The sequence below is a fragment of the Entamoeba invadens genome (genome assembly GCF_000330505.1).
Source record: "Entamoeba invadens IP1 unplaced genomic scaffold scaff_1105074725199, whole genome shotgun sequence".
Taxonomy (NCBI): domain Eukaryota; phylum Evosea; order Mastigamoebida; family Endamoebidae; genus Entamoeba; species Entamoeba invadens.
In genome coordinates this window covers 601,122-614,696 of record NW_004440113.1, presented here as the reverse complement: position 1 = coordinate 614,696, position 13,575 = coordinate 601,122, and the positions used below count along the sequence as shown (strand labels likewise).

Sequence of the window (13,575 nt, the reverse complement as noted above, 5' to 3'; positions counted from 1 at the left end):
GTTTTGAGAAAAACAATTCCCGAGTTTACTTGCAAATTCTATATCAATTTCGAATAACATTTTTCTTCTTATTTTCACCAAAATTAATGGATGTGTTTTATATTATATTTAGTTCTTTCAAAATTAAAAAATTGAATTAAAAAAATTATAATAATAAATTAAATTAAAAAAAAAAGTTTTTTTAATTTTGTTAAAACAAAAAAAAAACAACTTAACAATTTTACAACAAATAAATGTTCTTTGAAAACAAAATTAATTTTTACTTTTTGTATTAAATAATAAAAAATTTGAAAAAAAAATATAATAATTAAAATAATTTTTTTAATAAATTTGTATTTTAAATTTTTGTAAATTATTATGTTATTAAAATGTAAATAATATTTTTTTGTTTTTTTTAACTATTGGAATTAATAAATATTATTTTATATATTTTATTATATCCATCAAATAATAAGAGTTTTATTATTAAAAAAACAAATTTTATAGAAATAATTGATAATAAAATAGTTTAATTGATTTACCATTCAAATAGTAAAACTATATAGATCTAATATAAATCTATAATATATTTTATAAAAGATAATTTAACTCTCATTAAATAAATAATTTGTTAAATAAAACGAAGAAAAAGAGAGAATTGAACTTTGAAAAATAAAAGACAAAATCATGTCTCAAGATCACGTGATTAAAACCGGAACGGTCAGCATATATATTAACGCAAGTGGTATCAACGTTGTCCCGAATACGGACACTGCCCCAGACGTGGCATCCATTACAATTGATCAGCCTTTACGGGGTGAACAAGCCGAACAAGAACCTTCTTTATCATCCATTACAAATCTTTCCCCATCCAATCCCCCAACACAAACTATCGCAGAGAATATTGATCTATCTGATCTTCTTAAACAACTTGAAGAAATCAAACTCCGCACAGATGACATTGTTAAGGAGAAAACGGAACTCTGCAAACAGTTGGGGATATCAATTTAAGTTGTTCTTTTAATTTACTTTAAATCTTAGTGTCGTTATATTTTATATAATATAATGAATTTATATATCGATTAAGTACATTGTATATACTCGAGTTAAATACTAATAAATTATAGTTAAATACTAATATATGAATAATTAACTAATAATTATTGAATAATATATATATAGTTAAATAATAATAAATTATAGTTTAGACACGGATTTTTCACTTTCTTGGTTTTCCTGATTGCTGACGCTTTGTGCGTCAGCGGGAAGTGTCGGCATGAACTGCATGACATGTGACAAGTCGATTGCGGAAGGTGGGACCGAGAAATTGTTTTGCGTGACTTGGTCGAAGAGATTTTTATGAATGATGTCGATGGCCTCACACGTCGTTTGATTTTTGACGTCCAAATACCAACAGTTTGTTCCGTCGAACATAACGAAGAATTCCAATCTTCGTTGTGGAGGTGTTAAAGTGTTGATTGAATATTGTTTGACTGGGCCTTCTTCACTATTAAAAATGAATTGATTTCCTATGATCATGTCGATCATTAAATTGACTGTTTTGTTTTTGACGTATTGAGTAATTCGACGTTCTTGGTCTTTTTTCCCTTCACCGATTTTTAAAGAGTAAGCCTCCGTTCGAATATCTTCATAAGATAAGACTATTGCACCACTGGGATCTATTATTTTGGAAATGTGAATGAAGGGAAGAACACTTTTTACTACAGTCTTCTTGGGACGTGTTAATACAAAGGAATAGCCCATACAATCTAAAACAGAAAGATAGACTATCTCCCGCCGATTCTCATTCTGAACACTTTGACTCTTCCTCTTGACGACTTTTAATCGATTCAGCTGCTCTTTGGTCAACATTGGGGCGGTACTCATCAATCGGAAGATTTGCAGTTCCTCAACGGTTTAATAGTTTTTGAAATGTTTTTATAGAAACTTCATCTGATTTGTAAATACCACAGGACATTGGCTATTTTTTATTGTCCCATTCGCGTGGATTTTTTTGAAAACTGTTCATATTTTTTATTTGTTTGTTGCAACAGTTAAATTATAATAAATGGTAGTAATTTTAATTATATTTTCATCTCTTTTTCAGAATATCTATTTTAAAATTGAAAAAAGCAAAAACACTGGAAAATCACAGTTTTGGGAAAATAATTGTTTCACCAGAAAAAGTGAATATGTACTGGGATAAAACACCGTTTACAATCATCACGGTTTTTAAAAAAATAAAACTCAAGTGATCTATTGATTATCATTCGCCTGATTTTTTTTATTTAATTAATTAGTATTGATTGGCTCTTTTCTACCACTTGAGGTTTTCGAATTGAGAAATGTGGTTTGTTTTGGGGACAAAACTCAATGTTAATATTATAACTTTATGGTTATTTATTAATCACATGACAATTGACTGTTCTTCATAAAAAAACAAGTGTTAAAATGTTATTTTATATTGTATATTGTAATTAAAACAATAGTTAGTTGAATTGGAGTAGCATTTATTTGAATTACAATTCAATAACGATCTCGTTCCGAATTTGTCACTATTTAAACGTTTTTAATATCAAAAAGCGCATAATGGTTATTATTATAAATAGTTAATAAAACAAGTAAAAGTACCCCAATTATTATATTTTTAATATATTATTATTATTTTTTTAATATGAAGAAATGAGAATTCTTCTCATAATTATAATAATAGAATGAGTATGGTATTAAAATAATTAAAAAAAAAATCGACAACATTACTAAACACAGAAGTCACCAAAATAATAGATGTCTCTACAAAAATATTTTGTCACTTTTTCTCTGACCTTTTTGACTTTATTATTCATTTGAGTAAAAATAAGAAGCAAAAGAATGAATATAACAAATGTTCTGATTTTTTACTATAAATTTTACTATTCAAATTCCAAAAATTGTCGTTTCAAAGTCACGAAAACATTTCACATATTATAACAAAAACGTCAACTTTCAACACTCTCTTCCATATATTAATCTTTAATAATAAAAGAATTAATAGCAATACTAATAAGACAAACAAGAGTGAATTAACAGAGTGATAGACACTAGATTTACAACTTGACGAGTTTAACCCATTTACTCTCGATTTCCTCGACCTCTGGAGATGAGCAGGAAGAGTCTTCGTGAACGACGTCGAGTTCGACTGAGCAGAACTGTGTGAAGTCGTTCTTCTTATCTAAAAAGAGTCTTCGTCTGTTACGTTCGGAATCGATGTCGACAGGTTTTATATAGAGTGACTGAAGATCTTCCTTCTTCCCAAATAGTAATTTACTCGTCGGAATAAACGGCTTTGATGTTAAACATAAGTTGTGGTTTGTTGTGATGCGCGACGCCATTGTCTGATTATTTCGTTTTCTTTTTTTTATACTCGTTGAGTTCTGCGTTGATTTTTTTGACACGCAAAAAGGTTTTTCGTTTCGGAAGTGCCACTTTCTGCCATTTGTTTTTTTTTTCTTGACTTTTTTCTTCTCTTTTTTTCGTTTTTTCTTTTTTGTAAAATTTTTTCTTGTTTTCGTGAATGTAATAGTATGTTTTCATTATTTTTACTATTAATTGCATGACAACAAAGGGTAATAAAATTATTTTGAGGAAAAATAAATAAAAAAATAAGAAGGCGTTTGTTTGTTATGGTCAACACGCGGAGACCATTTGGATAAAAAAAATAAAAAATAAAATCGAGAAATGGAGTTTTGGGCACCAAATCAAGTGTAGTATAAAATTACACCAAAAAGTTAATAAAAATCGGGATAATGTGGGTTTAATAACATCTTATTTTCTGCAATTATATCTTTATTTGGATGATGTAAAATGTCATAAAAAGAAAAAACGATCTTAATTCAGCACCTCGACACTTTTAGCTCTTATTTTCGACCAATCATATTATAATTCATATTATTTAAAACCCCAAATTGTTTGAATCTAATAACAATATTTTAATTTAAATTATTAAACTAGAACTTCACAATTATTTTAATAGTATAATAGTTTAAAAATAATATATCATTAATATCTCTATTTTTTGATTGTTTATTATTTATTATAAAAATAACCCAAATCATAATAGAATTAAAAACCCCAGAACCCGTTTTATTTGATTTAAAAAATTCTGAGATGGCTATTCACAATTTCAGAGAAATCATCAAATGTCAATTACTCAAAAAAGAAGACTTCATACCTAACAAAAACTATATGAAATTATACAAAAACTCTATTTTAACTTTTGAACCATGTGTTGTTATCAAACACGAACTTCTCACCCAATCCTAATTTTTTTTTTGTTTTCTGTAAACGACTTTTATCAAAGACAAGAGTTAACGCCTCTGACTTCTCTCCCGCTTCCCCAACTATTTGCCCAAGTTCATTCACAACAAAAGAATGCCCACTAAACTCGATGCCAAGTTTATCAACTCCAATTCGACTTGTACAGAACACCCATACTCCATTTTCAATAGCACGTGTAGCGGCTAACGCTTTAATAGTGTGAAAAATTTTCGAGCCATAATTAATAGGACAAACGATGATGTCATAGTCGTTTGCGTCTGTTCGCCGAATGAAAGCGGGGTACTGGATGTCATAACAAATTGCTAAGAAAATGCGAACTCCTTTGTAAGTCACAACAACACGCAAGTTTCCTCGAACTAATTGGTTTTCACAGCCAAAATGATATAAATGTACTTTGTCGTATTTGGAAAGAAGACCATTTTTATCCACTACTATGACTCGATTGTAATATATCCCTTCATCTTCACATATAATACCACCTATAAAACTACAGTCGTACTTTTTACTAATGTCTTGTAGCTTTTTAATTATTTCATACCCACCTTTGGGATGTGCTATTGTGTATAAATTAGATGAAAACCCCGTTGTAAAACACTCGGTAAGTAAATATAAGTCAGAAGGATGGCTGTCGACAAGGCGTTCGATCTCGGAAAATGTTTGTGAAAGAGTTGGATACACATCTGTTTGAATTAAAGTTATTTTAATCGACATCCTGAATTTGTCGGATTAGATCTTTCGATGAAATTGTGTCTATTTAAACACCTTTTAAACTCTTTTTTTAATGTTTTCTTTACAACTAAATCTAATTCGACCTTTAGACTAAATTGTTTTTCTATTGTATAATTTCAACAGAAATTTAATAATAATTTATTAAACAGAATAATTTAATCATTTAACAAATTTTAATTAATATAAATTCTGTTAATATTTTATAGTAATTATTATTCATTAAAAGTTGTAATAATATTACTATTAATTATAATTATAAGTGTTTTTAAAAAAAAAATTATTACTTTTAATAAGATAGATAAAAACGTTTGAAATAATTAGTAATAATTATTATCATTTAACTTCTTTTATTTGACTTGATATAAATATTATTTTTTCTCTTTTTATAATAACAATTAAATAACATTTAATTAAAAAACTCAATATTTATTGAACACACAAAACAAATATAATAATATAATTATATTATAATTAAAAAATAAAGTAAATAGAATGCCACTGTGTTAGACTGAAAAAAAAAGAGATGGACGATATAGAAGAAGAGGTAGTAGATTGTTATCAAGTACTTGGGATAGAGAAAACGGCAACGGACACCGATATTAAAAAAGCTTTTTATCGGATGTCATTAAAATATCATCCCGACAAACACCCGGATGACGCTGAAGCCCTTCAACATTTCCATGAAGTCCAAATAGCATACAAAACCCTTAAAGACCCGTCTAAAAAGTATATTTATGACACTTTTGGTACAAAATCAAAGAAAGAGATTACTGGGGAGTGTGAAGAAGTCGATGAGACTGGTGATATCACAGTTGATCAAATCATGAGTTATATGAAAGCGATGGGGATGAGTGGGGATATCAAAGAAGCCGAAGAGATGCTTGCCAACCAAAATTTCAAAATGGATGAGAAGAGTGTGAGAAAGGGGGGCTTGAGTAAAGAACTGGAACGAGCGGAAAAGAGTGGAGTAACGCGGATTGATTGTTCGAAATTGGTGATTCGAGTGGTGAAGAGGGAATGCCTCCAATTTATGAATAACTTCATTTCAATCGACTTTTCTACTAATTCTATTCGAAATATACCAGACGGATTCGGACTGCTTCAAAATCTCAAAATACTCATTTTAAATGACAACAAATTTGAGACAATCCCAGACGAAATCTTCTCACTCAACAATCTCGAGATCTTCGAAATGGAACGAAACCAAATATCAGAGATCCCGGACACAATCTTTAGACTTGAAAAGTTGAAAAAACTCAACTTCTTCTCAAATAAAATAAAGACAGTCCCAATCAGACTTTGTTTTGATCTTAAGTGTATTCAACGGATCGATTTGTCGTGTAATTTCATTAATGAATACCCAACGAGTAAAGAAGGTGTTGATTTGTTGTTGGATAAAGATATGAAAGGGGCAGTTAGTTCCGGTTCGCTCGTTGCGAAGTACTTTGCATCAGTGGACAAAAAGCCAAGAAAGAAGTCGAACAAGTGAAAAAATTGAATGATTCTTATGTTGTCAATTTTGAATCAAATTACACTGATTTGAATGATTTTTTTAATTCAAATTTAATTTATTTTTTGCATAGTTTTCGTTAAATTCTTTTACTTTCTTAAAATAAAACAGAGTCTGGGCATTTTTATTCCATCCATGAAAACAAACAAATACAGAACCACATTTTTTGGTTTATTTATCATTACTTATAGTTATTTCATTTAATTAATAATCAAAAATAACACAAAATAAGTTTGTCAATAATTAAAATTTTTTTTAATAGTTTTTTACCATTATATACCTATATTACTAGTTAATTGAACTAAAAAATGAGGAAAACAGGATCGACAAATAATAGGTAAAATCGCCAATAAATACCTAAAATACTTGATATTCCAAGATTTTTGGCATTAAATAGGCCAAAATAATATGCCATAGTACTCATGGACTTTCTGGTAAAGTATTTTTTAATAAAAACAGATTGAAGGCATTTCCATTAATTTGGTAACAATTATCATCAAATGAAACAATTAAAAAAAAAGAAATAAAACAAAAAACAAAACTCAAAAAAGTATCAAATTAATAGTTTTAATTAATAATTTTAGTAAAAAATCCTAACATTTGTTTTAAACGATAATAATAGTTAGATAGCATTATTTGGTAATCGAAGGTATACAACGCCATCGATTATTTTTAAAAAGAGTGAGTTATCAAATTTAAATACAGTTCCCACAAATCAGGCGACATTTCGTGTAAAGTACCCAACGAAAACAGTCAATAGTATTAAAAAGAACTTTAGAAAAACGAAGCAGAATTCCGCCCGAGCAGTCCACAATTCTAACGTTGATTCATCAGATGCTCCAGAAATAGAATACAATAAATATGGTTTATGAAATTATATATTATAGTACTTGAAGTCACAAAAATGGTTTAAAATAGGGTCAGCCATTTACAGACAGTGAATCCCGACACATTCCAAGTAAACCCAATGAATTAAGTATGAAACATTCCAATTTCCATTAGAAAACGCCTTAGTTTTGAGAAATATAAATTGTGTCGCAACTGTATACTAACAAACAATGGAAAACAACGATCAATACCAATTAAGCACTTGGGGAAGCTTATGGCGTTATATTGGCATTGAACGCCACGCCACATATGGCTATTATTACATGCTTGGCTATGCGAAAGCGACGGACTATATCGATTGGTCGTTGTACTATTTAGGGTTAAAGGACCAAAAACCGCCTTTAAAAGGAGAGACTCCCGAAGACTTCTACATCAGAAAAATCTATTCGACATCTTATGATTGTTTCAACCGGCCAATTTGTGGCTCTGCTGCAAAGGAAATTACCGTTGGGATCAGACGAGAAGTTCCCATTGAAAATATGAAGCACTTAGTCTTAGTTGATGGCGTCGAACGAGAAGCTTTGAACTTTGGGTCGTACAATTACTTAGGATTTGGTGGATTACACCCGATAGTCACTCCACAGATATTAAAGACTTTAAATACTACGGGAGCTACAATGTCTGGCTTTGCATCGGAAGGTGGCGTTTCCGCAGAACAAGAAGAGCTCGAGGAGTTAATGGCCGACTTCTTACACAAAGAGTCTGCAATCGTCGTTCCAATGGGCTTTGCGACTAACAGCACTTTGATCCCAATTTTACTTGGAAAAGGCGATGTCGTGTTTTCCGATGAATTGAACCACTCGTCCATCATCACAGGAATTAAAAGCTCCAATGCGGAAGTCAAAGTGTTCAAACACAACGACATCTCAGACTTGAAGAACAAATTGGAACTCCTCAAGACTAAAGGAATGAAAGACGGAAGTCAACCCAAAAAGGTGATGGTTATAGCGGAAGGACTGTATTCGATGGAAGGGCAATTTTGTCCGTTAAGAGAATTAATAGCACTGAAAAAGATCTATGGGTTCTATTTATATATAGATGAGGCGCATTCCATTGGAGCACTTGGAGAAACGGGAAGAGGTATTACTGAGCACTTGGGCTGCAGTTTTGAAGATGTTGATGTCTTGATGGGGACCTTTTCAAAGTCATTTGCTTCAGCTGGTGGGTACATAGCTGCTGATAAGAAGACGATAGAGTTATTAAAGTCGAATTGTTATTCATACATCTATGGATCAGCAATGTCACCGATTGAAGCGCGACAGATTATAGCGGCTTTGAACTTAATGAAAACAGACGAAGGCAAACAAAGAATCGCACAATTAAGAAAGAATTCCATCACATTCAGAGAAAAGTTGATACACGCCGGGTGCCACGTCTTAGGCGACCGAGACTCTCCTGTTATTCCAGTGATGTTGTATCATGCTGGTAAAGTGAAAGATGTCTCTCGAGGATGTTTAAAGAGAGGAGTAGCTGTTGTTGGAGTTGGATATCCAGCTTGTTCGATTACTGCGTGTCGAGTTAGATTCTGTATATCAGCCGCCCATACTGATGCTGATATGGAGAAGGCGTTCAACGCGACTATGGAAAGTCTTAAAGAGGTGGATTGTATCTTTGGCAACACACCACAGCCAAATGTCCTCTACACGGCCAAGAAAGTAGATATAGAAGAGCTTGAGAACGAGCCAAAGAACCCACGAACGATGACTCCACTGTATGAAAACTCAGACAAACGACCCATTTTGGAGAAAATAGAACGACCGGAGAAGACTTTGACTGATTTATGCACATATGACATCTATGGGTTTGGCCAAGACAAAGAAAGAACACAGATCTTAGAGAATGTCATCAATCACTATGGATGTGGGTCGTGCGGGCCAAGAGGGTTCTATGGGACGACTTTAGAGCATCTTTCTATCGAAGCAGAGTTGATGAAGTTCTATAATGTGAATGACGCTCTTGTGTATTCCTATGGGAATAACACATTAACGTCTGTTGTCCCAGTCTATGGACAAGCCGGAGACACTGTTTTAGTCGATGAGATGTGCAACTATGAGATTCAGTTAGGGTGTAGATTAGCAAAGAAAGCCAAAATTGTGAAATTCAAACATAACGACGTGCAAGATGTCATCAAGAAAATCGGAGAGATTAAAGAGACTCTAGTCTTCCCGGGAAGAATCGCTATAGTCACGGAAGGCGTTTTCAGAGCAGACTTCTCCCTTGCGCCACTTGCCGAGTTGTCGAAATTAAGAAAGAAGAATGTCTTGTTAATAGTTGATGATTCTTTGGGGGTTGGGGTATTAGGAGCGCACTTAAAAGGTTCATTAGAGCAAGCTGGGTTGACAGTGAATGATGTTGATGTGTATTGTGGGAACATGGAAATGGTCTGTGACACGATAGGTGGGTTTGTTGTCGGTAAATATTCGATGATTGACAAACAACGCCTCTTTGGAGCGGGATACATCTTCTCTGCTTCAGCTCCACCATTTACATGCCGTGCTGCTACATATGCCTTCCAAACGTTTGATAAAGAAGGTGTCGATAAAGGAATTGAATTACGAGAGAGACGCAAAGTGTTTGATCAAATGTATGAAGAGCGTGTGAAGAATGTGAAGAAGATAGGAGACGATAAGACTCCATATGTCTTACTTGATGCTCCCGACAATGAAAATTTGGTGAAGGTTTTAAGAGAAAATGGATTCTTTGTAGCACAACAAGTCCATTTAATAGAGGATTGGTGTCAAACCAAATACGTCCGAGTTAATATAGGACAGAGCTTTACTCCCGAGAAGATCAAGACGTTCATTGAAGTCTTAGCAAAGTTGTAATTCGAAGTTGTTTGAGTTTACTTTAAGTTTCTTTCATATTAAAAGAGTTACTGAAAGACTTGATTAAATGTTAATATATTCTCAAATAGGTTTGTCATTGAAGTAAACACTTTCTCTTTCTTTTCAAGCTTCTGTGAGAGTAAAACACCAATTTCAGTTTTGAATTGGACGGCATACAGTAATACACTTCTCCCTTCGATTTCTATCACTTCAGACTTCTTCTCTTCATCTTTGAGTGGTGTTGTATTGAGCCATTGTAAGATGACATCTTTCACATGTGCATTCTGTCCCGCTGGAAATGACGTGACGGGCTGGACAAATTCGATCTTTTGGAAATAGAAGAACGCGATGTGGTCCTTCACTACTTTCTCAAATTGCTTTTCAAAGAAGTTTGAGGCGATGTTAACAAGCCCCGACATCTTAGCAACATCACCAAGGGCTTCTAACCATTTATTAAACATTTTAAAGAGGGGATATACTGCAAACGTCCGCATCGATTGAGGTATTAACTCGTCACACCCTTGTAAATCGCTCTGAACCTCTTCTTTCCAACTCGAGAGAAGTTGCGTGACTTCGCCGTGAAGAACACCGACGTTGTAATAATCCCGTTTGCGTAACACACACGTCGCTTTCAATAATTTCCGGATGATCTTCAACTCGTTCAGAATGTTCCTCTTCAGCGCTACTAAATACAAATTCTCGCTGTCGACAATCTCCTCGACACGCTTCTCGTCATACAAAATTTTCTTCGAGAAGATGTCTTGATACGCCGAGTCGTTCTCGAGTGGCATTTTAAGGTTCTCAAGTGCCTTTGGGATCTTCGGGAAGATCTCGACTAATTGCGCGCGAAGCGCGATAATTCGCGAGAGGCCGGTAACGCATCGGACGAGTGGGGACTCATCGGTGTAGAGATCGCCCAATTTGTTTCTTAAGTTATTAAAATCTTTGACGAAGTCGTTATACTTCAAAAGGGGGGAGTTTGGGATCAAAGAGAGTAAGGTATACCACGACTTCTCTTGTTTACAATGTTCGAATAAGATGCCATATAATTGTAAAATACTGACTTGATGGACGACACCGCCCAAATTCCGATTCACCAGTCGTGCTCCTTCTTCGAAGAGGAGATTCCCTTCTAAGACGAGGTACGCACGAATGCGTCGATCGACTTCCATTCTATACTTATTAATAAACAGTTCTATTTGATTGTAGTTGTTTGAAATAGTAAAAATCAATAGCATCTAAACTATAATGAATAAGAAAGAAATTCTATTGATTTAATATGTAATATTAATACCGATAAAAATTCCGCCGTGGAGGATTCACTGTCGGATAGAGACTTATAACGGTTGTTGCTTCAAAATAGGGATTCCTGTTACTGTACACATCGTCAACTTCTATAACAGTCGGAGTCGTCGCAAACTGTTCTTCAGGAAGAATTGATAAGTCGACTTCGTGTGGGATTTTTTCAACTGGTTTTTGGGAAGAAGGCGCATCGTTATACTGTTTTTCATGTTGGAGAGGCTGCTCAATCTTCTCTTGAACGTTTTCATCTTCCGTCTCGGATTGTTCATTTTGTGATCCGCTAAGGTCCTTTTCCATAAAAATTCGCACTAATATAATCAGTTATTGATTTGTTAGTATATTTACTAGTTAATTACACTTATCAATAGTATCTACTATATTTACCACATTTAAACTATTAATTATAATAAAATAATATATAATTATTTAATATAATAAAAATATAAAACATTATAGTAAATAAGTTGATATACAATCAATTAATAGAAATGAAATGGATTTTGAAGAGATGAGTGAGATTATTCATAGTATCTTCTCTTCCTCCCTTTACTTTGATTGATCCAATATTGCAAAGTAGAAGAAGAAAGACCATAGTATTCTTCATATCGAGTTTCGAGTAAATAAGTAATGGTCTTTGATACTCCAATTTTTTGAGCCATTTTAACAGCTTGAATTTTTGATTCCATTTCCCACTTTCTCTTGTGAGTTTCTCGTTGTTGGAGACGAATTGGAGAGACTGGGACATTCTCACTTTTATCTTCACTTGTGGAGAACCCATTTACTACTTTACGATATCCTATAAACAATTGATAATTGTTAATATCACTGACTGGACGGAATGCTGATTGCATAACACTGAATAGATGAAAAAAAAAGAGTTCGGTTTTTATAGAGTATTCCAACTCTGTGTTTTATTTTATTGAACGCAATAAATTTAATTAAAACGTTTCTTCTTCAAATGTCTATCACAGACTTTTCTTTCTTGTAAATACTCTTTTAGTTGTATTTGTTATAATTCTTTTATACTTTTTTTACTATCACTTCTGAAAAGCATTTTTCTATGGAAGTTTCTTGGTTTTCAATCTTTTTTTCTCAAAGCAAAATAGAGAAAAAAATCACTCATTTTAGCAGCGTTTTATTTTTAAATTTAAAATTTCGTTGATAAAAAAAAAGAGCATGATGGCTTTAATTATCTTTGAAAAATGTTTAATTAATGAATTATTCCAAATAGATTAAAAAAAACACTAAATTATTGTTAAAAAAATCATAAATAGTTGGAGTCTAATTTTTTTTATTTTTTATATAATTCACTTTAATTTTTTTATCAATGGTATAATTTTAATTTTGATATAGTTTATTTGATAATTATTATTTATCATTGATAATAAATATGGTTATTTAAACTATAATTTTAAAATTTGTTCTAAAAATCAATTATGAAGTGTTTTTTAAAGTCAATTTTATAAAATTTCGTTGGTTTTTCTGTGGCAAAAACAACTTCTTTTTATTTTTTTGTTCATTTTTTCAATAAAAATTAATAAAAAAGAACAATAAAAATGGTTTTGCAGATATTAAATATGTATCCCAAAATTTTGTTCTAAAAATAATATAAAAAATAAGTTAAGAAATCTTTTCAATAGAGTATCCCGTTTTTTACTGATAAAACAAAAAAATATACAAATTACTATTCTTGAACACTTTTCTTTAAAAACGACAAAATAATTAAATTTAATAAAATTTACACCAAATTATTACTGTTTATTACAACAATTTGGGTTTTTTCATTTTTCAGTCGAAATAAAGTATTACAATAAAAAATAGTTATAAATTTCATTAATATATTTTAATGTACCAAAATACAATAATTAATTGTAGTTTATTATTAATACATTTTTTCAATTCACATAAATGAAATTACGAAGTTTTTTTTGAAAGTACTCATTATCATTAAAATAAATAGTTTACTTTATATAATGTTTAGTTAACATGAAAGAGACATAACAATCGAAAAGAGATTATATTTCA

The 13,575-nt window shown here is 31.7% G+C and overlaps 8 protein-coding genes across 8 annotated transcripts; 3 read left to right on the top strand and 5 right to left on the bottom strand.

Annotated features, from left to right (window-relative positions):
• Positions 1-666: 666 nt before the first annotated feature.
• Positions 667-990, top strand: EIN_096790 (hypothetical protein; the record flags this gene model as incomplete). Its single annotated transcript, XM_004254135.1, has 1 exon — positions 667-990. One exon carries the CDS (start codon positions 667-669, stop codon positions 988-990), a length of 324 nt encoding a protein of 107 aa, XP_004254183.1.
• A 186-nt stretch (positions 991-1,176) lies between these two features.
• EIN_096780 (hypothetical protein) lies at positions 1,177-1,866 on the bottom strand (the record flags this gene model as incomplete). The annotated part of the gene is made up of 1 exon (XM_004254134.1): positions 1,177-1,866. The coding sequence occupies one exon, from the start codon at positions 1,864-1,866 to the stop codon at positions 1,177-1,179; it is 690 nt and encodes a 229-aa protein (XP_004254182.1).
• Positions 1,867-4,227: 2,361 nt separating this feature from the next.
• Positions 4,228-5,007, bottom strand: EIN_096770 (hypothetical protein; the record flags this gene model as incomplete). The annotated part of the gene is made up of 1 exon (XM_004254133.1): positions 4,228-5,007. The coding sequence occupies one exon, from the start codon at positions 5,005-5,007 to the stop codon at positions 4,228-4,230; it is 780 nt and encodes a 259-aa protein (XP_004254181.1).
• A 541-nt stretch (positions 5,008-5,548) lies between these two features.
• Positions 5,549-6,514, top strand: EIN_096760 (pre-mRNA-splicing factor cwc23, putative; the record flags this gene model as incomplete). The annotated part of the gene is made up of 1 exon (XM_004254132.1): positions 5,549-6,514. The coding sequence occupies one exon, from the start codon at positions 5,549-5,551 to the stop codon at positions 6,512-6,514; it is 966 nt and encodes a 321-aa protein (XP_004254180.1).
• A 1,079-nt stretch (positions 6,515-7,593) lies between these two features.
• Positions 7,594-10,248, top strand: EIN_096750 (serine palmitoyltransferase, putative; the record flags this gene model as incomplete). Its single annotated transcript, XM_004254131.1, has 1 exon — positions 7,594-10,248. One exon carries the CDS (start codon positions 7,594-7,596, stop codon positions 10,246-10,248), a length of 2,655 nt encoding a protein of 884 aa, XP_004254179.1.
• A 47-nt stretch (positions 10,249-10,295) lies between these two features.
• On the bottom strand, positions 10,296-11,420 carry EIN_096740 (hypothetical protein; the record flags this gene model as incomplete). The annotated part of the gene is made up of 1 exon (XM_004254130.1): positions 10,296-11,420. The coding sequence occupies one exon, from the start codon at positions 11,418-11,420 to the stop codon at positions 10,296-10,298; it is 1,125 nt and encodes a 374-aa protein (XP_004254178.1).
• A 115-nt stretch (positions 11,421-11,535) lies between these two features.
• Positions 11,536-11,847, bottom strand: EIN_096730 (hypothetical protein; the record flags this gene model as incomplete). The annotated part of the gene is made up of 1 exon (XM_004254129.1): positions 11,536-11,847. The coding sequence occupies one exon, from the start codon at positions 11,845-11,847 to the stop codon at positions 11,536-11,538; it is 312 nt and encodes a 103-aa protein (XP_004254177.1).
• Positions 11,848-12,068: 221 nt separating this feature from the next.
• Positions 12,069-12,401, bottom strand: EIN_096720 (hypothetical protein; the record flags this gene model as incomplete). The annotated part of the gene is made up of 1 exon (XM_004254128.1): positions 12,069-12,401. One exon carries the CDS (start codon positions 12,399-12,401, stop codon positions 12,069-12,071), a length of 333 nt encoding a protein of 110 aa, XP_004254176.1.
• Positions 12,402-13,575: the final 1,174 nt, after the last annotated feature.